At 36.7% G+C, this 24,327-nt stretch overlaps 1 protein-coding gene across 2 annotated transcripts in view; it reads left to right on the top strand.

The window, feature by feature from the left end:
* Nucleotides 1-24,327, top strand: part of TPP2 (tripeptidyl peptidase 2) — a 74,009-nt gene that overhangs the window by 21,499 nt on the left and 28,183 nt on the right. For both annotated transcript variants that reach the window (XM_080916681.1, XM_080916680.1), the window contains exons 6-15: nt 707-870; nt 2,747-2,901; nt 3,701-3,777; nt 7,668-7,795; nt 8,470-8,569; nt 18,630-18,778; nt 20,134-20,249; nt 20,879-21,047; nt 21,826-21,983; nt 22,524-22,600. In XM_080916681.1, the coding sequence (XP_080772807.1) occupies nt 707-870; nt 2,747-2,901; nt 3,701-3,777; nt 7,668-7,795; nt 8,470-8,569; nt 18,630-18,778; nt 20,134-20,249; nt 20,879-21,047; nt 21,826-21,983; nt 22,524-22,600 (1,293 nt within the window). The remainder of the gene's footprint in view (nt 1-706; nt 871-2,746; nt 2,902-3,700; nt 3,778-7,667; nt 7,796-8,469; nt 8,570-18,629; nt 18,779-20,133; nt 20,250-20,878; nt 21,048-21,825; nt 21,984-22,523; nt 22,601-24,327) is intronic.

Genomic DNA, 24,327 nt, shown 5'->3' with positions numbered 1-24,327 from the left:
CTCACGTGCAACCTTACTACTTGGTAGGCTAGGCTTAGTGAATATCAGTTCATGAGGGGCTGTTAGCAAAACTATCAGTAATCACCCAAACATGCAAATACAAGCATATAAAAACAGTGTTAACCTTTATATAACATGCATTTCATTTGTGACTTTTAAATTTATTTTAACAGTATGATAATGTGCTTAAAATATGTATCTTTTAATTTTAACAGTAATAAAATGGGTAAAGAGCAGGTAGGAAGAAAGCCATAAAATTAGGTGGTAATTTTATTTTGTTTAAATATTATGTTTTTCCTAAAGTTCTGTATGACTACAAGTTTATAGTCATGTGAAGTCAGAAAGCTCTAAAGGCTGTGGGATTTACTGTGGTAGCACTAAAAATGGTAGTAAGATCCTTCATGTTTGAACCATCCTAAAACTAGTCTACACTCCAACCCAAGCTTTAGAATAACTTTTCACCTGCCCAGATGATTTTTGTATACCATCTGTGACCATCAGTGTCCTGGTGTGTGGTTTTATCATTGGCTTTTGAGAAGTTTCTGACATAAGCCTAGCTGCTTCCTCTGTGAGACAAAGGAATCTAGTCATTGGATTTGAGTGGTGGGAGAAGTGAGCAGTGAGGTGACTGAGAAACTGTAGTGTGTGATCTTAAGAAAGAGGAGTGGAATGATAAATTTTAATGCCTATTTCTCCTTCCCAACAGAGCCTGTGTTGATTCTAATGAAAACGGGGATTTGAGTAAATCTACTGTATTGAGAAACTACAAAGAGGCGCAAGAATACGGTTCTTTTGGCACAGCTGAGATGCTGAATTATTCTGTTAATATTTATGATGATGGAAACCTGCTCTCCATTGTGACCAGTGGAGGTATCTGTCTCAACTTTACTAGTGTAAGAGTCACACATGCACAGAGTGAGAGAGTGAGGCTCTATTGAACTCATTATGGAAATTTTTATTGAAGGACCAAGCCTAGAATTTTGTTTTTTAACTTATACAGTGTGTAGAAGTAGTTCATGAATAAAAACAGATGTGAAAATTCATGAATAAATATGAAATAATTTTACTTGCAAATATTAACCTTTGAGAATTGCACCTCTAGCTACAGATACTATCTCACGATAGTATTTTATGTAAGTTTTTAAAAATTTGCTACTAGATATTCATACTACTAGGTAGCTATCCAAGATAGATTCTGCATACTTATTATGATGTAAAATATTACATAATCAAAAAATATTTACAAAATGCCAAATACATGAGTTTTAGTGAAAATATATCCATCATCAAATGCTTGTACCAAGTGCAAGAGCATACTGGACGATATTGTGGGTTGCAGATAGGCTTGGGTGTTTCTGTTGCTAAAACTAAAAACAAGCGGAAGCAGCATGCTGCCTTTGGGATTGGGCAGGTGAGGAGACAGGAGAATGTAGTAAGTTATGGGCTGTGTTAAGAAAAAGATATAAGAGTTCAAAAGAAGATAATGATTACACGGTGTAACTAAAATATGATAAACATATACAAATATCATAGTGATAGTTATAATTTTGTGTGCTAACATTAGAAAACCCAATAACCTAATTTCATTCAAGGTAATTATCTTCATTTTCATTACTACATTCTTTGTCCCATATGGGATATTTGTTAAGTCACAAGTGATAAAATAGTATCAGTTTCCTCGATTTACTCGTTTTTGAATTTCATAAGTGGAATAAACTCAGTTTTTATATGAGACTAACTCAACCTTATAAACTTCATTTTAGTGCATATCAATTCATAATGATCGTCACCTCTATGGGTTAATGTATAATAGCCATTTACTTACAGTGAGCCCTAAGTTATTAGTAGTTTTGAATTATATAAATAATGCAGCCATGAACATTATTGTGAATATCTTGGTAAACATGTTTACACATGTCTGTTGGATATTGGGACAAAGGTGAGACTGCTAAACTCGTAAGTATGCCTCTGTTCAGATTCTCTAACTAGAACAGTGTGTGGTATATTCTAAACTTGTCAATCTTCAACAGCTTAGGTATGTTGGAAAGTGCATAGCGATGCTTCATTGTGACAGTAATTTGTAATTCTAAGATGACTGTTGAAGCAAAGCATGTTTTCATGTTTTGTATGCCTCGTGGACATCCTTCTTTTTTTTTAAAGATTAATTTATTCATTTAATGTATATGAGTACACTGTATCTGTTCTCAGAAACACCAGAAGAGGGCATCAGATGTCATTACAGATGGTTGTGAGCCACCATGTGGTTGCTGGGAATTGAACTCAGGACCTCTGGAAGAGCAGTCAGTGCTCTTAACCACTGAGCCATCATCTCTCCAGCCCATGGACATCCTTTTTGTGAGATGCCTTTTTACATGTTTTACCCAGTTTACTTGGTGGACAGGTGTCTCCACTCATTTCTTTCTTGGTTGTATTTAGAAGATTATTCTATATACTTTGGATAACATGTTATTTGTGAACTCTATGTATTAAACTTGTTATCTTTTGTGGCTTACATTTTTTTTCTTTACTACAGAGTTGTATCCAGAGTAGAGGAAAAAATAAACATGTAATTGAAAATTATTTTGTTTTACTTATATGAATATATTTGAGATAATATTAGATATATAATCAGGTTATATTTTTATTAAATTATTTTGTCATAATACACATGTTGAGGTGGCTAAAACTTTCACATGCGATGGTATTTTTGTCATCTTATGCACAAACATCCTGTTTCTGTCTGCAGGAGCTCATGGAACCCATGTAGCGAGTATAGCTGCTGGGCATTTTCCAGAAGAGCCCGAACGGAATGGAGTCGCTCCTGGTGCTCAGATTCTCTCCATTAAGATTGGTGACACAAGGCTGAGCACCATGGAGACAGGCACAGGCCTCATCAGAGCTGTGAGTGTCGAGGACTTCTTGATGTAGATTAATAATTTAGGAGATTAGAAATGTAAGTTTATGAAATGCTGCTTGTTTATCAAGAGTATATTTAACAGTATTTTGGTGAACAGAACAGTGTTTTTTAACCAATGCTGATTAATTCACCTTGAAGTTTTTTTAAATCTGCTAAGTATGGTGGCACTTGCCTTTTATCTCAGCACTTGGGAGGCAAAGACAGGCAGATCTCTTGAGTTCTAAGCTAGTCAGATCTGCAGTGAGTTTCTTGACAGCCAAGGCTACATAAGGAAACACTGTCTCAAAAAAAAAAAAAAAAAAAAAAAAAACCCAGCAAAATTGAAAGTTAAAAATTGCCAGGAAAAAGTTTCTTGAGTTAAAGTCTTTATAGAAAAAAATACTTTATACTCATTGTACAAAATCTCTTAGCAAACATTTTAAGATCAGTTTTAAAAATATATAATTTGATCCAATACTCAAAAAAATTAAAGCCCTTAGTAATGTAATATTCTGTATGTTTGTCATGTAACTTTAATACCTTTAAGATCTAATCAGAATCATTGTATCGCCTCTACCCATTTTCATCTTTAGTTCTTACATTCTAAAAAGAATAGTTTCACTTTTAGCTGGCAGTTCACTGAATTTGTTTTCCTGCTACCTTTTATCCTTAATTACTGTATGCCTAGAAATACCTTATAAATTAGGATTTGATTAGTCTAGACACTGTAGGATTATACTTTATTTCCTGGTTAATCTGTTTCTAAAAATGACTTCCTAAACTAGATTCTTAATCTTTTAATAGATGATTGAAGTTATAAATCATAAGTGTGATCTTGTCAACTACAGTTATGGAGAAGCAACTCATTGGCCAAATTCTGGGTAAGTTTTTTTTCCTTTTTGGCAGTTGTTACATCATAGAACTTAGCTAATGAAGATGATCAAATGTTTTAAGTAAGTGGACTGAGTTACAATAAAATATAGCCATGATTGGCAGAAGTTGTGTCTTATAAGTTAGACTCTAACTCTATTATGTCTTTGTTGTCAGGTCTCATCACTGTACCTTCCAGACCATTCCTGTCATGGTCAGTCCTCCATAATGGTCGTTCCGAGACTCAACACTTTCCAAGCCCTTTGGCATTGGTCATTACTTCTGCATTTTCCTTCCCTTCCAAACAGTTTGGATTTGTTGGGCCATCCATCACCAAAATAGCTCATTCACAGAGAGGTCCTGGGATTTCTGGGTGGTACTTACCTGACAAATGCCCAGATGTGCTCCTTGCTATTCCCTTCAGTTGCTTGACTTTACCTACAAACCTTTCTGTTGTTAGACATACTGGCTCCACTTGTTAAGCTGTTCTATCTCCTTACTATGCCACATTCTGTCCTGCATTCCCTTCTTTCTTGTTTTCTAGGGAGATGACACACATAAGACAAAAATTCAAACACCATCAAAGTGCACCTTGGTGAAGCAGTGAGTTTAACTGGAGTTATTTACAGGAGTGTAGGTGATAGGTATTTACAGGAACAGAAATGCTCCAAGACAGCTGCATCGCAAAAGCCCAGTCTAGCATGGGTGACAACTCAGAAAAGCTGGGAATTGGGAGCACACTCCATAGCATCTGGGTTCTTTCCAGCTCCTGCTTATTATAAATAAGACTGCTATGGACGTGGTGGAAAATGTGTGCTTATTGTATGTTGGAGCAATGTTGGGATGTATGTCCAGGAGTGGTATAGGTGGGTCTTCAGGTAGGACTATGTCCAGTTATCTAAGAAAGCACCAGACTGATTTCTAGTATGTTTGTGCCAGCTTGGAATCCCACCAACAATGGAGGAGTGTTCCTCTTTCTCCACATCTCGCTATCATCTATTATCACCTGAGTTTTTTATCTTAGCCATTCTGACTGGTGTGAGGTGGAATCTCAGGATTGTTTTGATTTGCGTTTCCCTGATGACTAGGGATGTTGAACATTTCTTTAGGTGCTTCTTGGCCATTGGATATTTTTCAGTTGAGATTTCTTTGTTTAGTTCTGTATCCCATTTTTAATAGGATTATTTGATTCTCTAGAGTCTAACTTCTTGAGTTCTTTCTATATATTGGATTTAGTTCTCTATCAGATGTAGGATTGGTAAAGATCTTTTTACAATCTGTTGGTTACCTTTTTGTCCTAATGACAGTATCCAAAAGCCTTACAGAAGCTTTGAAATTTCATGAGGTCCCATTTGTCAATTATTGATCTTAGAGCATAAGCCATTGTTGGTGCTCTGTTCAGGAAAATTTCCCCAGTGGCGATATGTTCAAGGCTTTTCCCCACTTTCTCTTCTGTTAGATTGAGTGTATCTGGTTTTATGTGGAAATCCCTGATCCATTTGGGCTTGAGCTTTGTACAGGGAGATAAGAACGGATCAATTTGCATACTTCTACATGCTGACCGCAAGTTGAACTAGAACCATTTGTTGAAGATGCTGTCTCCCCCCCCCCACTGGATGGTTTTAGTTCCTTTGTCAAAAGATCAAGTGACTGTAGGTGTGTGGGTTCATTTCTGCATCTTCAATTCTATTCCATTGATCCACCTTCCTGTCTCTGTACCAGTCAGTACCATACAGTTTTTATGACTTTTGCTCTGTAATACAGCTTTAGGTCAGGGATAGTGATTCCACTAGAAGTTCTTTTATTGTTGAGGATAGTTTTTGTTATCCTGGGTTTTTTGTTATTCCAAATGAGTTTGAACATTTCTCTTTCTAACTCTATGAAAAATTAAGTTGGGATTTTGATAGGGATTGCATTGAATCTGTAGATTGCATTCTGTAAGATTCCCGTTTTTATTATATTAATCCTGCCAATCCATGAGCATGGGGGATCTTTTCATCTTTTAAGATACTTCTTCAATTTCTTTCTTCAGAGACTTGAAATTCTTGTAATACAGATCTTTCACTTACTTGGTTAGTCACACCAAGGTATTTTATATTATTTGGAACTGTTGCTAAGGGTGTCATTTTTCTAATTTCTTTGTCAGCCTGTTTATCCTTTGATTAGAGGAAGGCTACTGATTTGTTTGAGTTAATTTTATATCTAGGCACTTTGCTGAAGTTTTTTTTTATCAGATCTAGGAGTTCTCTGGTGGAATTTTTGGAGTCACTTAAGTATCCTATCATATCATTGGCAAACAGTGATATTTTGACTTCTTCCTTTCCAATTTTAACTCTTTGACCTCTTTTTGTTGCCTAATTGCTTTTGCTAGGACTTCGAGTACTATATTGAATAGTTAGGGAGAGAGCGGGCAGCTTTGTTCAGTCCCTGATTTTATTGGAATTGCTTCAAGTTTCTCTCCATTTAGTTTGATGTTGTCTACAGGTTTGATGTATATTGCTTTTACTACATTTGGTATGAGCCTTGAATTCCTGATCTTTCCAAGACTGTTAACATGAAGGGGTGTTGAATTTTATCAATAGCCTTCTCAGTGTCTAATGAGATGATCATGTGAGGTTTTTTTTTTTTTTTTCCTAAGGGTTTCTGTTTTCCTGTATTGTCCTGTATTTCTTTAAGGGAGTTATTTATGACTTTCCTAAAGCCTTTTAACATCATAATAAGTTATGATTTTAAATCAGAATATTATTGCTTTTCTGGTGTGTTGGGCTATCTAGGACTTGCTGTGGAGGAAGAACTTGGTTCTGAAGATGCCAGGTAGCCTTGGTTTCTGTTGTTTAGGTTCTTGCCATCTGCTTATCTCTGGAGTTAGTTGGTTGCTGATTCTGACAGTGGCTTGACCCTCCTGTAAGCCTGTGTCAGCACTACTGGGCGACCAGTTCTGTCCCAGCAGGGTCTAGGTAGAGAGAGCTGTGGCACAGTGTCAGCACAGGGCATAGACAGAAACCTGAAGGATCCTGTCCCAGACCTTTCCTTGGTTCCTGTGTTCTTAGGGTTTCGGGCAGGACTCTCAGAGCAGAAGTGGTGGTCTTACCTGTGCTCTCATGTATTTCAGCACTTATGGGGGACCAGTTCTCTCTAAGTGGGGTTTGGGAATGGAGAGCTGTAGCTGCTGGATGATTCATAATCTCCAATTTCTTCATTAATCTAACATCAACTCCCTTAACTAATACTAGTAAACTTTCTTGTTTGTTGTCAATCTTTAACTAGATTTCTTTGATTTTAAATTTCTTACCTTTTCTACTAGTCTTTCCCCATCCCACCGCCCATGTAACTTTGTCACAAAACATAGCTAACTTTTTTAGTCAAATAATCCCTAGTCAGAATGCATGCAAGAGTCACCTCAATGTTTTTCCTTCCCTTTGTTTTTTTCTCTCAAATGTTACCACTTCATAACCCCTGTTAATATTTTAATGCTGTGTAGGTCCCCCCCCCCCCATTAAGATTTGTTTGTTTGCTTGCTTGCTTATTTTGAGAAAGGGTCCCACTATTTACCCTTGGCTGATCTCTATGTAAACCATATCAAACTTAAATTTGTAAAGCTATTTTTCTTACTGTTTCTGTAGGGCTGAACTAAAGGTGTGCACCATCACCCAGGCTACATGTTATGTTATTCTTGCATTTAATCTGATTGTTCCACTCTCATGAACTCAATTAGGGTATACCAGTTGTAATAGCATTGTGTCCTACTAAAAGCATACCTGTTCATGTATAGGAATCACATTACTGAATGCAGCTGATACTCATCTTCTCATTTAAAAACATGGCTTGGGATCAGTGTGATTTGTCTGGTTATAAATTAAATGGAAGTTGTATTTGCTCAAAGTAATTCTTTGTTTTTCAGGAGAATTTGTGAAGTAATTAATGAAGCAGTATGGAAACATAACACAATTTATGTTTCAAGTGCTGGAAACAATGGTCCATGCCTTTCTACAGTGGGTTGTCCAGGAGGAACTACATCTAGTGTGATAGGTTAGTAAGCTTTACAATTTGAGAAACAGGTTTAAATACAAGCAAAACAAGAGACTAAAGGAGGAAAAGCACAGGTTTGAGGTTAGCCCATGATACTAGAGAGACCCTGTATCTAAAAACACATACATTAAACAATAAACCACTGTTTAACCATGTAATATATCCTATCCGTGTCTAAAACACTGGAGGCCTAGGTATTTTCAGTTATTTTCTATTGTCATAGGAAGTTTTCATCTATAGAGTCAAGTTATGTAGACAAACCTTCATTATTGTTTTAAGTATGCTCACAGTTTTGTGGGCTGCCTTTGTCCTTTGAGCTGTGGGTTGGACATACCTTCACGTAGACCTTAAATGTGTCCTAGGAAAGTCTGAGGAACTGTATTACCTAGAATTCATTGTAAATTAGGAAAAGTAATTTAATAGAAATATGTGCACGCTTTTTTGCAGTTTTTTAAATGAGCATAATCATCCTGGAAGTTATTTTATGTGTGCAATAGCAGTATACATAGTGTAACATAAATTTTCTTTGTTTTTGTATTAAAGAGTTTCTCCTTACATTTATAAGAGAGAGAGTTCTAATGTACATATTAAACACAGTGTATTTCACTGGGAAAAATTAGGATGCGTGAGATGAATTGTGTTCCCCTTTGTTAATGACAAAACCGTCCTAATAGGTGTTGGAGCTTATGTTTCTCCTGATATGATGGTTGCAGAGTATTCACTGAGAGAGAAACTACCTGCAAATCAATACACATGGTCTTCTAGAGGTCCAAGGTAAGTACAAGTAATTATTGGAAGTAATACATATATTTGATTAAATTTTATACTTTTGGGAAGGGGGGCTTGTAGATAATAAATATTGATAGCCTTGTTTTGAGCAAATTTGATGTTAAACTTTGGTGAAACAAATGTTGTGCATTTATTACAGATCACAGTAACAGATCCCATGTTCATTTTCAAGTTATACACTACTTTGATCATTTTTGGTTAGATCTATAAGCAAGAAAATTCTGATTGACATGTTCTGGTTCTCTAACTGCACTATCTGTATGTGATTCTAGGAATATTTTTTTATTAAGATATTATATGTCTTAATTTTTAGTAATACCTCATTAGGACATCAGTGGGTACTGGTACCTGATAAAGTCCACTTTAATTTGTCTCTTTATTTCTTTGGAAATAATTTAAAAGAATTTTGATTTTGATTCAGCAACTGACATTGTCAGCTGGTAGGGCAGTAGGAGTAAGGTCGGTTCATTGAACCCATTCTAGAGGAGGTGGTCATAGTCTTGGAGGACTGATTGGATGTTAAGATAGGAAGAAGTTCTATATGGAGCAGTGTATGGAGTCTGAGATAAGCATGCTTTGGGGCAAAACTAATTTACTATACTAAGCTAACTTCTTATGTATCAGGAAAGTTTGTCTTGTACTACCATAGGCTGCCCTCCTCTATCCACTTGATGACAGTAACAGTAGTTATAGATGAGAATCCAAAGTAGGAGCTGAGGAGATGGCTCAGTAGCTAAGAGTACATGGTAAGAACTCTAACAGAAGACCTGAGTTCAGTTTCTCACACTTAATGTCAGGCAGCTAACAACTAGCTGCAACTCACCAGAGAACCTAATACCTCTGCCTGACAGACAGATAGACAGTTATACACACACACACTTAAAATAATAAAAAATTTTAAATTTTTCAAAAAAAAAATCCTAAGTTCACAAAGGTTGTATGTTTAGTTATTACAAAAAGTTTGTTAATACAAAAATTATTAAATTCTAAATCTGATTCTAAGTTACAAGTTTTATGTTGAAATTTAAAATGAAATCATATTTAAAATAAAAACAAAGTATTAAGGACATTATTTAAGCCAGCCTTTGCAAATATCACTTGCTGTAGAAAATGTCAGGATTTTGTTCGGGTGACTAGGGTATAGTGCGGTGATAAAATGTATGCTTAGTGTATGTGAGGACTTAGAGTTGATCTCTAGCACCAGAACCAAAACTAATGCTCAAAGAATTATTTTAGTAAAATCTATAATAAACTAATTGATCTAAGAATTAACTTTTTAAAAAAATCCGGCATATAACACATGAAATACCTTAGCAGATACTTGGTTAAATTAACAAAGTATAAAGTACAAGATGTGGGCTAATAATTACTATGAAAAACATGTTTGCTAGTGCTCTCTGAAAAACTGTCCTACCTCTTTCTCAGCATTTAAGATCAGATATAAAGATCTGTTTTTGATTTCTTGGGTTCTCTATTGCAACCGAAATTTCAAACAGTGACATATGAAAGTCTGTTTGCAGGAATTCAACCCCTACCACAGTGTCTGGTGTCTGTTGTTTGTTGTTGTTCTTTATTATTATTATTAGTAGTATTTTATTTTCTTAATGCAATTGTATTATTTATTTACATTCCAAAATACCTCTATCACTCCTCCCCTTTGCATCAAAACTTTACAGGATTAGGGAAATTCTCTCCCACTGAGGCTCGACAAGGCAGTCCTCTCCTACATATGTGCCAGGGGCCTCAGACCAGCCCATGTATGTTCTTTGGTTGGTGCCTTAGTCTCTGGCAGCTCCCAAGGGTCCAGGTTAGTGAACACTCTTGGTCTGCTGTTGGTCTACTGTTGCCATCCTGTTCAGTTTCTTCAGTCTTCCATAGGGGTCTTTGACTTCAGTCAAATTTTTGGCTGTGAATTTCTGCATCTGCCTCACTAGCTGCTGGTAGAGCCTCTCAGAGGACAGAGGGTCCTGTGTTTAAGCACAACATAGCATCTGGAATAAGCGTTAGAAGAAATTTTGTAGTGTTCCTTCTGATTTTAGCTTGTGGAATAGTTTGAAGAGTATTGGTAATAGGTATTCTCTGAAGGTCTCATAGAGTTCTGCACTGAATCCATCTGTTCTTGGGTTGTTTTGTTTGTTTTGTTTTGTTTTTGGTTGAGGGACTTAAAATAATGACTGCTTCTATTTTTTTCTTTCTTTCTTTTTTCTTTTTCTTTGCATTTATTTATTTATTTACTTATTTTTAGGGGTATGGAATGTTTTAGATGGTTTATCTGATCTTGATTTAACTTTGATACCTAGTATCCATCTTGAAAATTGTTCATTTTCTCCAGATTTTTCAGTGTTGTAGATTATAGGCTTTTTTAGTAGGATCTGATAATCTTTTGAATTTCCTCAATTTTTTTGTTTTGTCTCCCTTTTTATTTCTGAATTTGTTAATTTGGATTCTGTGTCTGTGCCCTTTAGCTAAGGGTTTATCTATCATGTTGATTTTCCAGCTCTTTGTTTTATTGTTTCTCTCTATAGTTCTCTTTGTGTTTACTTGGTTGATTTTAGCCCTGAATTTGATTATTTTCTGCCCTCTATTCCTCTTGTGTGTATCTGCTTCTTTTTGTTCTAGAGCTTCCACGTGTGCTGTCAAGCTGTTAGTATATACTCTCTTTAGGTTCTTTTTAGAGGCACTCAGAGCTATGTGTTTTCCTGTTAGCATTATTCAGTGTATCCCCTGATTATGGGTATATTGTGATTTCATTATTATTGAATTCTAGAAAGTTTTTATTTTTTATTTCTACCTTGACTGAGTTATCATTGAGTAGAGCATTGTTCAGCTTCCATGTATATGTGGGTTTCTTGTTGTTTTTGTTGTTATTGAAGACCAGCCTTAGTCAGTGGTGATCTGATAGAATGCATGTGATTATTTCAATCTTCTTGTATCTGTTGAGGCCTGTTTTGTGACCGATTATATGGTCAGTTTTTGGAAAGGTACCATGAAGTTCTGAGGAGAAGCTATTTTGTTTTAGGATGAAATGTTCTATAAATATCTGGTAAATCCATTTGGTTCATTACTTCTGTTTGTTTTACTGTGTCTTTGTTTAGTTTGTTTCCATTATCTGTCTATTGATGAGAGTGGGGTATTGAAGTCTCCACTATTATTATTGAGTTGCAGTGTATGCTTTGAGCTTTAGTAAGGTTTATTTTATGAATGTAGGTGTCCATGCCTTTGGAGCATAGATTTTCAGGATTGAAAGTTCATCTTGGTGGATTTTTTTTTTTAAATGAGTATCAAGTCTCCTTCCATATCTTTTTTTATAACTTTTGGTTGAAAGTCCATTTTATTCGATATTAGAATGGCTATTTCAGCTTGTTTTTTGGGACCATTTGCTTAGAAATTTTTTTTTTCAGCCTTTTACTCCGAGGTAGTGTCTGTCTTTGTCACTGAGGTGTGCTTCCTGTATGCAGCAAAATGCTGGGTCTTGCTTCCATATTCAGTCTGTTAGTAATTTTTTTTTTTTTTTTAAAATTGGGAATTGAGTCCCTTGATGCTAAGATCTATTAAAGGATAGTGATTGTTGCTTCATGTCATTTTTGTTGTTCAAGGTGAAATTATGTTTGTCTGGGTATTTTCTTTTAGGTTAGTTGAAAAAAGATTACTTTCTTTTTCTAGGTTGCAGTTTCTCTCCTTGTGTTGGGAGTTTTTCATGTATTTTTTGTATAGCTCTATTTGTGGAAAGATAATGTGTAAATTCGGTTTTGTCATAGAATATCTTGGTTTCTCAATCTATGCTAATTGAGTGTTTTGCTGGATATAGTAGTTTGGACTGGCATTTGTGTCCTTTTAGGATTTGTATGACATCTGTCCAGGATTTTCTGGCTTTCATAGTTGCTGTTGAGAAGTCGTGTGATTCTGATAGGTCTGCCTTTATATGTTACTTGACCTTTTTTCCTTACTGCTTTAAATATATATATATATATATATATATATATATATATATTGTTTTTGGTACATTTGGTGTTTTGATTATTATGTGGCAGCAGGAGTTTCTTTCCTGGTCCAGTCAATTTTGAGTTCTGTAGGCTTCTTTTATGTTCATGGGCATCTCTTTCTTTAGGTTAAAGAAGTTTTCTTCTATAATTTTGTTGAAGATATCTTCTGCTCCTTTAAGTTGGGAATCTTCGCTCTGTTCTATACCTATTATCCTTAGGTTTGGTCTTCTCATTGTGTTTTGTATTTCCTGGATGTTTTGGGTTAGGAGCTTTTTGTTTTTTGCATTTTTTGTTGTGTCATTGTTTTCTATGGTATCTTGCCTCTGCAGTTGTCTCTTGTATCTCTTGTATCCTTTGATGTTTGCATGTATAGCTCCCGATCTCTTTTTTTTTCTTACAACTTTATTTAAAAAAGAGAGATACATGTACAGATTTTTAAAAGCATTTCGACATAACACTATATGAATATATTTTTGTCAGTACTTAATTCTGTTAGAGGCTTGATAGTTTGCATTGAAATCTTACTAGTTACCGTAAGCATAAAGTACATGTAGAACAGAACGTAAAATGGAAACAGAGTTTTTTGGTGTGTATAGATTAAACATAATGGTTTTTCAATACCAAAAATTGCCACAAGGCTATATTCTTAGCTCTTGGATTATGAATGATTTAATGTCCAGGTGTACCACACTCTTGAGAGGGTGCTATACACTTATTTTTTTTTTTCCTAAGAAGGACTGAGGCTTTCACTTTTTGGCCTTTGTTTTTTCTTGAGCTTCATATAGTTTGTGAGTTGTTTCTGGGGTATTCAGAGCTTTCTGGGGCTAGTATTCAACTATCAGTTATGTCTGTTCTTTTGTGACTGGGTTACCTCACTCAGGATGATATTCTCTAGATGCATCCATTTTCTTAGGAATTTCATAAAGTCATTGTTTCTAATAGCTGAGTAGTGCTCCATTGTGTAAATATACCAAAATTTTTGTATCCATTCATCTACTGAAGGACATCTGGGTTCTTTCCAGCTTCTGGCTATTATAAATAGGGCTGCTATGAACATGGTGGAACATGTGCCCTTATTGTATGTTGGAGCATCTCTGGTGTATATGCCCAGAAGTGGAATAACTGGGTCTTTAGGTAGGACTATGTCCAATTTTCTGAGGAATCGCCAGACTGATTTCCAGAGTGGTTGTACTAGCTTACAACCCCACCAACAGTGGAGGACTATTCCTCTTTCTCCGCATCCTCACCAGCATCTACTGTCATCTGAGTTTTTGATCTCACCTATTCTGACTGGTGTGAAGTGGAATCTCAGGGTTGTTTTGATTTGCATTTCCCTGATGACTACGGATGTCAAACACTTCCTTAGGTGCTTCTCAGCCATTTGATATTCCTCATTTGAGAATTTTTTTTTGTTTAGCTCTGTACCCCATTTTTTAATAGGATTGTTTGATTCCCTGGCGTCTAACTTCTTGAGTTCTTTGTATATATTGGATATTAGACCTCTATCAGATGTGGGGTTGGTAAAGATCTTTTCCCAATCTGTAGGCTCCCGTTTTGTTTTCTTGACAGTGTCCTTAGCCTTACAGAAACTTTGCAATCTCATTCAGTCCCATTTCTTTTTTTTTTTTTAAACGACTTTATTTTGCAAAACAAAGATAAATGTACAGATTTTAAACATTTTTTGCTTAAAATTATACATTTTTGTCAGTACTGTTTTTTCAGACATTAAAATAAATTTTACATAAAACCATGTGAATATATTTTTTAGTCAGTACTTGATTTTTTTCAAGGGCTTTACAGTATGCATTGAAAACCTACTAGTTACAATAAGCGTAAAGTACATGTAAAACAAAACGCAACATGGAGATAGTCAAAGTCTTCTTGTTTTGTGAATATATGTATATTTTTTGTTTTCTTTATTTCTTGGACTTCATACAGTCTGTGAGTTGTTTCTGGGGGAGTGCAAGCCTCTGGGGTTAGCATCCCACTATCAGTGACTGCATATTATGTCTGTTCTTTTGTGACTGGGTTATCTCACTCAGGATGATCTTCTCTAGATGCAGCCATTTTCTTAAGAATTTGGTTAAGTCATTGTTTCTGGTGGCTGAGTAGTATTCCATTGTGTATATGTACCACAATTTTTGTATCCATTCGTCTTCTGAAGGACATCTGGGATCCTTCCTCAGTCCCATTTCTTGATCCTTGGTCTTAGAGCACAAGCCATTGGTGTTTTGTTCAGGAAAATTTCCCCTGTGCCTACGTGTTCTAAGGTTTTCCCTACTTTCTCTTCTAATAGTTTCAGTGTACATGGTTTAATGTGGAGGTCTTTGATCCACTTGCACTTGAGCTTTGTACAAGGATATAAGAAAGGGTCTATTTTCATTCTTCTGCATGCTGAGTGCCAGTTGAGTCAACACCATTTGTTGAAGAGGCTATCATTTTTCCATTTAATGTTTTTAGCTTCTTTTTCAAAAACCAAGTGACCATTGTATGAGGGTCCATTTCTGGATCTTCTATTCTGTTTCATTGATCAATCTGCCTATCTCTGTACCAGTACCATGTGGTTTTTAACACAATTGCCTTGTAATACAGCTTGAGGTCAGGGATAGTGATTCCCGCAGTTGTTTTCTTGTTGAGGATGGATTTCAATATTCTAGGTTTTTTGTTATTCCAGATGAATTTGCAAATTGCTCTTTCCAACTCTGAAGAATCGAGTTGGAATTTTGATGGGGATTGCATTGAATCTGTAGATTCCTTTTGGTAAGATGGCCATTTTTACAGTGTTGATCTATCCAGTCCATGAGCATGGGAGATCTTTCCATCTTCTGAGATCTTCTTCCGATCTCTTTTTAGGTTGTCTATCATCAGTTTTGTCTCTGTGATTTCTTTATTGTTTCTATTTCAATTTTTAGGTCCTGGATGGTTTTGTTCAGTTCCTTCCCTTATTAGGTTATGTTTTCCTGTAATTCCTTCAGGGATTTTTGTGTTTCCTCTTTTAGGACTTCTACTTATTTACCCGAGTTTTCCTGTATTTCTTTAGTGGAGTTATTTATGTCCTTCTTAAAGTCCTTTATCATCATCATGAAATTTGCTTTTAAATCCAAATCTTGCTTCTACAGTGTGTTGGGGTATCAAGGAATTGCTTTGGGAGAAATGGATTCTTATGATGTCAAGTAGTAGCTTTGGTTTCTGTTACTTAGATTCTTGCCCTTGCCTATTTTTTTCTGGTTATCTCTGGTGTTAGTTGGTCTTGCTGTCTCTGCCTGGAGCTTGTCCCTCCTGTGGGCCTGTGAGCCTGTGATTTTAGCTGTGAGAGCACTCCTGGGAGACCAGCTCTTTCCAGGTAGGACTTGGGTATGGAGGGCTGTTGGATAGCCTTAGATCTGGGCGCAGTAGAAGATCAGAAGAAGGGCCTTTCCCAGGCTGCTGTGTGGTTCTTGTGCCCTGTATGATTCTGGCAGGCCCCTCTTTGGGCAGTTACTGATTGAAAGCAGGGTCTCACCTGTGGGCTTAGGAATGAGAGCACACCTGGAAGACCAGCTCTCTCCAGGCAGGATTTGGGTATTAAGGGCTGTGAGACAGCTTTAGCTTTGGGTACAATTGGAGATTGAAAGGCTCGGTACTAGTTTCTTTGTTTCCTTTTCTGTTGATGGGTAAAAGACCCTGACAGAAGCCACCTAGGAGGGAAAGGGTTTATTTTAGCTCTCAGTTCCAATTCAGGTCCATCAGACCAGGGAAGTCAAGGGTCCAGAATCTTGGGAGAAGAGAAGGGAATACATGCTTCTTTGTAGTACTCAGTTCACTATTTAATTCCAGGGCTTTGCCACAGGAAATGGCGCCACCCACCTTCAGGCTGGCTCTTGTATTAGTCCCCTACAAACATTCCAACAGTCCAACCCCATATAAACAGTTACTCATGATTCTAACCAAATGATTCTAGATGTCAAATTGACAATTAAAAGTAACCACAGAAAATATTTTCCCAAAATTTACACATTTGTTGGTTCTTCATTAAACTCTTATTTTAGATTAGCAATTTAAGCAATTAAAGGTACTTTATGATTAGATACTTTACAGGATAGTGAGAAATTAGTTAAAAGAACAATAGGAAATCATTACATTTTTGTATCTTTTGTAATTACTTTCTTCTAGTTGCTAAACACCTAGCATTGTGACTGTTGGTTGATTCCACAGATATTGTGAGCAAAAATGTGAAAAAATTCACTATATATTCACATCTTGTATATGAATTTATGGATGACATTTTGAAGAACATAGGGTTATTTTTGATATTATCCAAACACTGTTTTGTTTCAATAAGTGAGTGGTTTTTAACAGACTAACTGGTACCTAGTCTAATCATATTTCAAATAGGTTCTGAAAGCATAGCCACCAACCTGTTTGTGTATAGGTTGAGTGCCTTCCACTTTCTGCAGAACTGAAATCAAATCACCTTACTGGTCTTACCTAGCAGTTTAAAAAAAAAACAAAACAATAACAACAACAAATCACTCACTTTGGGGAAGATCCAACAACCTCTGTGGGGAAATAGCATGTCCCTCATATCTTTTCTTAGGACAGAGAATAGAGCTGTGCTGGGTGCTGCATGGTGAGATGAAAGGTACTCACTGCTAAGACATACCCCTGGAGTTTAGTCCCCAGGTCCTGCACTATGGAGAGAGCTAAACTTGTATGTTGTCTTCTGACTTACACAGGTATACCATGACTCCAGCTTATGGCCTGCTCCCAACAGCATGTCTTTCTATTTATTTTTCTGTATCTCTTCTTTCTCTCACCATCCCTCCCTTCTTTCCTTCTCCTCTGTGAGCGTATACACACACACATACACACACACACACACACACACACACACACACACACACACACACACACACACTTGTGCGCATGCGTGCGTGAGCTTGAGAGAGAGAGAGAGAGAGAGAGAGAGAGGGAGGGAGGGAGGGAGGGAGGGAGGGAGGGAGAGAGGGGGAGAGAGGGAGGGAGAGGGAGAGAGAGAGGGAGGGAGGGAGAGGGAGAGAGAGAGAGGGAGGGAGGGAGAGGGAGGGAGAGGGAGGAAGGAAGAGATGGAGGGAGGGAGAGAGAGGGAGAGAGAGGGAGAGAGAGAGGGAGGGAGGGAGGGAGAGGGAGAGAGAGAAAAGGAGGGAGGGAAAGAGGGAGGGAGAGGGAGAGAGAGAGGAAGAGAGGGAGAGAGGGAGAGAGAGGGAGGGAGGGAGAGAGAGGGAGGGAGAGAGAGGGAGGGAGGAAGAGATGGAGGGAGAGAGAGAAGAGAGGGAGAGAGAGAGGGAGAGAGAGAGAGGGAGGGAGAGGGAGAGAGGGAGGGAGGAAGAGATGGAGGGAGAGAGAGAGAGGGAGGGAGAGGGAGAGAGGGAGGGAGAGAAGAGAGGGAGAGAGGGAGGGAGAGAGGGAGGGAGGGAGGGAGAGGGAGAGAGGGAGGGAGAGAAGAGAGGGAGAGAGAGAGGGAGAGAGAGAGAGGGAGGGAGGGAGAGAGAGGGAGGGAGGGAGAGAGAGGGAGGGAGGGAGATAATGTGCCAGGTGGTGGTGTTGCTTACCTTTAATCCCAATACACAGGAGGTATAGACAGATCTCTGTGAAGTCAAGACAAGTCTGGTCTGTACAACAAGTTCCACAATAGCCAGGGTTATACAGAAAAACCCTCTCTCAAACTTAAATTTTAGAAAATTTAAAATTACACCTAAGACAATGTTATGTTTCTATTAGACAAAGTGAAATTTTTCTGGTATAACTAAAGAAATACCCTCATTAAGGGGTTAAAGCATTCAAATAGCTGACCCCTATGCCTTTCTCCTATAAAAATAGATATATAGCACAGACATTTCACTTAAAAGGAAAAAAGTTAAGTGTATTAAGAAATTATCAATGTTTGGTCATTTTCCTTCTATTATTGCCTCATAATATCTTTGTTTTTTTTTCCAGTCTTTTTTTCTTTCATAATAACTGCAATTATGATATCACTTAGGACTTTAGTTGGGACTCTTTAAAGATTGTTTATGCTCAGCTATCCTCACCTTTTTTCTCTTTAGTGCTGATGGGGCCCTTGGTGTGAGCATCAGTGCACCGGGAGGTGCTATTGCTTCTGTGCCTAACTGGACATTGAGGGGGACTCAGCTAATGAATGGGACATCAATGTCTTCCCCTAATGCCTGTGGGGGCATTGCCCTGGTACTTTCAGGTAAAGATATTACATTACATATAGGCTGTGCTTTCTGAAGTTCTCATGGTGAAAGTTGGAGAAGAGAAATATCCTGGATGCAGAATAAAATGTAAAGTAGAAAATAAATTATGAGATAATAATCTTTTAAGTGTGTATTCAATCATTCAGGAAAAAATGTATTGGCTATTATTAATGATGATCAAATAATATTTTAGTTCTTTAGCTAAATCAATGGCTAGAACATCAAAAGTACTTTGATATGGATTTTATTGAACAAGGTAGACTATAAACAAATTCAAAATGTTTATACTACATTACTAGGTGTTGAATGCTGTGCAGCATTAAATAGGGTGTCACCAGGTCACTTAGAATTCAGACTTCTGCCTCAAACTTGTCCTCTTCAAGTCTTACCTTCTACCTGTCTCTTCTAGTCCACTCCTTTTCTGACTCTTGTACCTTTCTCCTCTGGCCAGTATAGAGGAGCCACACTGGGGAGAAGTAGTCTGCCTCCAATCCCCAGTCAGTAATCACCTGATGGTGAATTTGACCTCAAGGACAAATCCTATACTCTACTTATTTCTACTCCTGCAAACTCACCAAATATTTCAAGGTCATATGTCTCTGCATATTTAGCTCTCTTGGCTGCAAATCCTTTCTACCATGTTTCAGGTTTGAAAACTCCTACATTCTACAAGAATTAGCTCATCTACCAGTTGTTCCTAGTGGACTTTCATCTTTTCTGGATTCACATGAATGTGATTATAGCTTCCTTAGTTTGCATCATGGAGTACTTACTTGTTTTTTTGTTTTTTGTTTTTTGTTTTTTTTTTTGCATATTACAATATCTTACTGGTAAATAGTTGAAGGATTTGGGGACAAAAATAGTATATTAATTTATTAACAGTGAGTAATATGTTGGCAAGAGCCTTCTGTGTTTGAAATCTGGCTATATACACTGTAATCACATGGTATATAGTCATTGAAAATTCTGATCTGCCATAAAACATGTCAGGTGTTTTAGAATTAAGGTCCACTGGTGATTATGAAATATAATTGAGGTGAAGATTGCTGCCACCAACCACAGTGCTGAATCTGATATTTTAAAGAAAATGCCATTAGAATGCCCTAAGATGCCTGCTTGATACATCCGTGATATATCTACATAGCCTGCCTGCATTGATATAATTGCAGATTGGCATGCAGTGAATTTTTTTCTTAAGTATTTGTGTTGATGCAAGCAGTTTAATTTTTAAGAAAACAATTAGAAATGGATGTTAAAAGAAGGCAGCAGAAGAGTGTACATGTTAACTTCTTGGTGAGTGGGTTGTGTTCTAACTAGTGAGTTCATTTCTTAGGTTTTTGTTTGTTTTTAGGGCTGAAAGCAAATAATGTTGAGTACACTGTTCACTCAGTCCGAAGAGCTCTAGAAAATACTGCAATAAAAGCTGACAATATAGAAGTATTTGCCCAAGGACATGGAATTATTCAGGTACCGTTGTCTGTGTACAGAAGTAACTAGAAAGCATTGAGATAACGTAAATATTGCTCTGTAATGGTGATTCATCATGTCTAAACTCTAGCTGTAGCCATTATAGAACTATAATAAAAAAGGGCACAGAGACTCTTTGTAGGTAAAAGAGATGAACTTCATTTAAGCCAAAGAAATATTGAGGGTGTGTAGAGATTAGAAATTGAAAGTGGTAAAAGTCAGTATTGGTTTGGTCAGCCATAAGTTACTGAGTGAGCTCAGAGTGAGCATGACTGAATGCAGACTGAAGTGGAAAGTCTTCAGAAGGTGTTGTCTTAACAGTGTAACTGTTTCCATCCTCCCTTTCTTGAAAGGGTTTCAATGTAGCCCTGGCTATCCTGGAACTAGCTCTTAGACAAGGCTGGCTTCTATACATAGAAATCTTCCTGTCTCTGTCCCACATGCTGGGATTAAAGGCATGGGCTACCACCATACAGCAGGTTTGCCATCTTAACTGTGGTACTGATTTAGTTTAGAGCAGTGAATATAGAAATTAGCTTTGTTACAGCTGAAATTTAACAGATTCGTAATTTATAATAAAATATTTTCTTCACCTAGCCATTTACATGTTACCATTTATTTTCTTTTAGGTTGACAAAGCTTATGACTACCTCATCCAGAATACATCATTTACTAACAGATTGGGTTTTACAGTTACGGTTGGAAATAATCGTGGCATCTACCTCCGAGATCCTGTTCAGGTGGCTGCTCCTTCAGACCATGGTGTTGGCATTGAGCCTGTATTTCCAGAGAACACAGGTAAGTACTAGGCTGGCAGTAGACAGAAGCATTTGTATTTGTGTTTTAAATGAATGGTAAATAAAAGGAGAATGTTCCTTGTCTAATGTTCTAAAGCAATGGTTATCCATGTTCCTAATACTGTTGCCCTTTAATACAGTTCCTCGAGTTGTGGTGACCCTCAACCATAAAACTAAAACTGTAATTTTCTTCTGAATTGTAAAATAAATATCTGTGTTTTCTGGTGGTTTTAGGTAACCCCCGTGAAAGATTTGTCATGACCTAAACCACTCACTGTCCTTAGGAGAAGGTACAAATTAACAAGTGATTATTATAAAATATTAGAGATCTCAGTACCAGGGCAGTTTTCAGTCAGCATCTTCACAATGGAGGAAAAGCGTGGACCCAGGCCTTCAGTGGGCCATAATTTTATTAAGCCAGTAATAAAATTACAGATTAATTTTTTGCCCATATCTCATTCCTTGGACAGAAAACAGAGCTTTAAGTGCTTGTTGGAAGTAAACTGTGGGGAGGTGATTTGGTATCTTATTTTAGTCAGTTGCTTGATCTCTATGTGCAGTGACAAAAGGATCCACTAAATTGTTTATAAGGCTTAGAAGTGTTGGATGAAAATATTTGTGAATCACAAGATGATTCTACATTTTTGTTTAAGTTGTAATTTGGGTGTCTTGTCTAATGCATATTACAGCTGACCTAACTAAATTTTCTTGATAGAAGATAGAATTTACCAGGAAAAAGTGGAAATGCTGAGTTTAATTTTTTTTTTTTTTAATGCCAGAAAACTCTGAAAAAATATCCTTTCAGCTTCATTTAGCTTTAACTTCAAATTCATCTTGGGTTCAGTGTCCCAGCCATTTGGAACTCATGAATCAGTGTCGGCACATAAACATACGTGTGGACCCCAGGGGCTTAAGAGAAGGGTTACATTATACAGAGGTATTGTTAAATCTATTGTTTTTTATTTATTTTTTTCAAAATGTTTTAAGAGGTAAAAGTGAACAATCCCTGATGTATTTTTCTCTCATTAAAAACAATAACAACAAAACAGCTATATACCTTTTCACTTGCTAGATTTTTTAAAGTTTTTCTGTATACATTGTAGCAGTTATATAGTGGTGCATCCTTCTGTGAAGAAGGCTAGGGGCAGATATAGCAAAGCCTTTTTGATCAGACCTCTACTTTGTTAATTATGCAGTGTAGCTAAACTTGTGCTGTGGTTAACCTTTTACTATTCAGAGGAAACATTTGTTAAACCTGGCAACTGTAAATAAACACAGATTAGTATCATATACCTAGTCTTTCTACAAAAGTATTTATAATACTAAGTTTTAATTTAGGTAGAGAGTAATTAAAATGTTATTTTTTAAACTTGATACCTTATTACCTGTTTAACTCAGTCATGATTTGCTATGTGATTGTTGGGACTTTTGGGTTATTATGTGAACTTTTTTCATGAATGTTGATTCTTTTTTTAAGGTTTGTGGCTATGATATAGCATCCCCCAATGCTGGTCCTCTATTCAGAGTTCCAATCACTGCAGTTATAGCAGCAAAGTAAGTAAGAGGTTTAGTTTATGATTATGTATAAATTGTTAATGCCTATATGTTCTATAGTGTTGATTTTGGAGGATTGCCCAGAAGCAAGTAACTAGAAAGATTAGGACAGAAGCAGGTTCTACTCCTAGCTAGCTAGCATTAATGTTTCTATTAATAATTAGTTGAGGGCATCTGGCATCTGCCCATCCACTATTGAAATGTCTTTGCTCATACTACCACTGGCTCCATTGTGCCCAATTGAGAGTCTGTTTCCACCTTCATTTTACCTCTTTTCTTACTTCTCAGTAGTGATTCGTCATCCTCTTCCTTTGCTCTGCTTTATACTTCTGTGTCTGTGATTATGCTTCTGGTACTTTGTACTTCAGCCTTATTCTTTCCATCTCTCACATCCTGGAATCAGGGACGTTATCTTTGATAATATTCAAACACATCAGGAGCCTTCCATAAGGATCAGGTTTACATTCCTTAAAAAAGCCCACAAGAATAACTTACAATTACAGTCCCAGATGGCTTCCTATCACTGAGTAACCAAAGTACACATTTTTAGCCAGCTCCCTCTCCTGACGCTCATGGTTTCCTCCATATTTATGCATTTGTACTCTTGGTTTCTTTGCCTCATTTGCCTGTCTGTTAAATAGCCAGATGTATTTTTGGTCATTCTAGGTGAGGGGAGTTCCTTCTATACTTTTAACACTTTACAAGCTCCTGGACACTTCAGCTAATGTGTTTCTTTTTTTTTTCTTTTAATTTAATAAATATTATTTGATTGTAAGTCCTCTGAGGATATAAGTTGTATTTATACATTCTAAATAAATAAATACTTTGGGAGGCACTGAGTTAAATGTTAAAATTGATGAGATTAAAATATGGCATGCATACTCATGGTTAAATTGAAATTCTTCATTATATGTTCTGTGTAAGTTCAGTGGGAATTTGGACAAGATTTTCAACAATCTGTAGGCTCACTTTCAGGATCTAATCATTTTTCTATTTTTCTCTTAACAATTTTTTTTCTGGAGCCTGCTCTACTAAATGTTTTCTCTGTCCCTACCAGCTGTCAGAGTAAAGAAAGGGTTATAATTTACTCATTAGATGACTCCTAGTTACAAATAACAGTACCTCATACATAGTAGGTATTCATTTCTTATTTGTAAAATTAAAGACAATAGAATTGCAACCTGCGTTTTATTTTTATAGCACATAGTTACCCATTTGATGTTTACATTTTTTGTATTGCTGTGGAAGTAGTTTGTCTTGGAGGATTTTGCAACTTCAAGTGGAGACTTTATTATGTTTTACTCAGACATCTGTAAAACTATTACTCACACAAAATATAATTTGATTTTAACATTAAAAAACCATAGTTGGGTGTGGTGAACACCCCTTTAATTCCAGCACTTGGGAGGCAGAGTTAGGCAGATCTCCTGTGAATACAGGACAGCTAGGGGATACACAGAGAAATCCTGTCTCAGAAAAAATTTATCTTTTAGAAATCAGAGTTAAGAGTCTGAATTTTGTAAAATTCCTTTAAAGAACAGGAGACAGCATAAGCTTTTTACTGTTGTGTTACAAGGTCTGAAAGCAGGTGAACAGATGATGTGGTGCTGCTGTAGGGGTTATGTCCACTGCTGTGCCACGGAAGGAGGCAGTATTGATTTACAGTGCTCTCCTACCTCTGTTGGAAAGTGTCTAGGGTGTTGATGAGTTTTAGAGTATCATGTTTA

Source organism: Micromys minutus (assembly GCF_963924665.1).
Source record: "Micromys minutus genome assembly, chromosome: 5".
Classification (NCBI taxonomy): Eukaryota; Metazoa; Chordata; class Mammalia; order Rodentia; family Muridae; genus Micromys; species Micromys minutus.
This window is presented reverse-complemented; position numbering and strand designations above follow the sequence as displayed.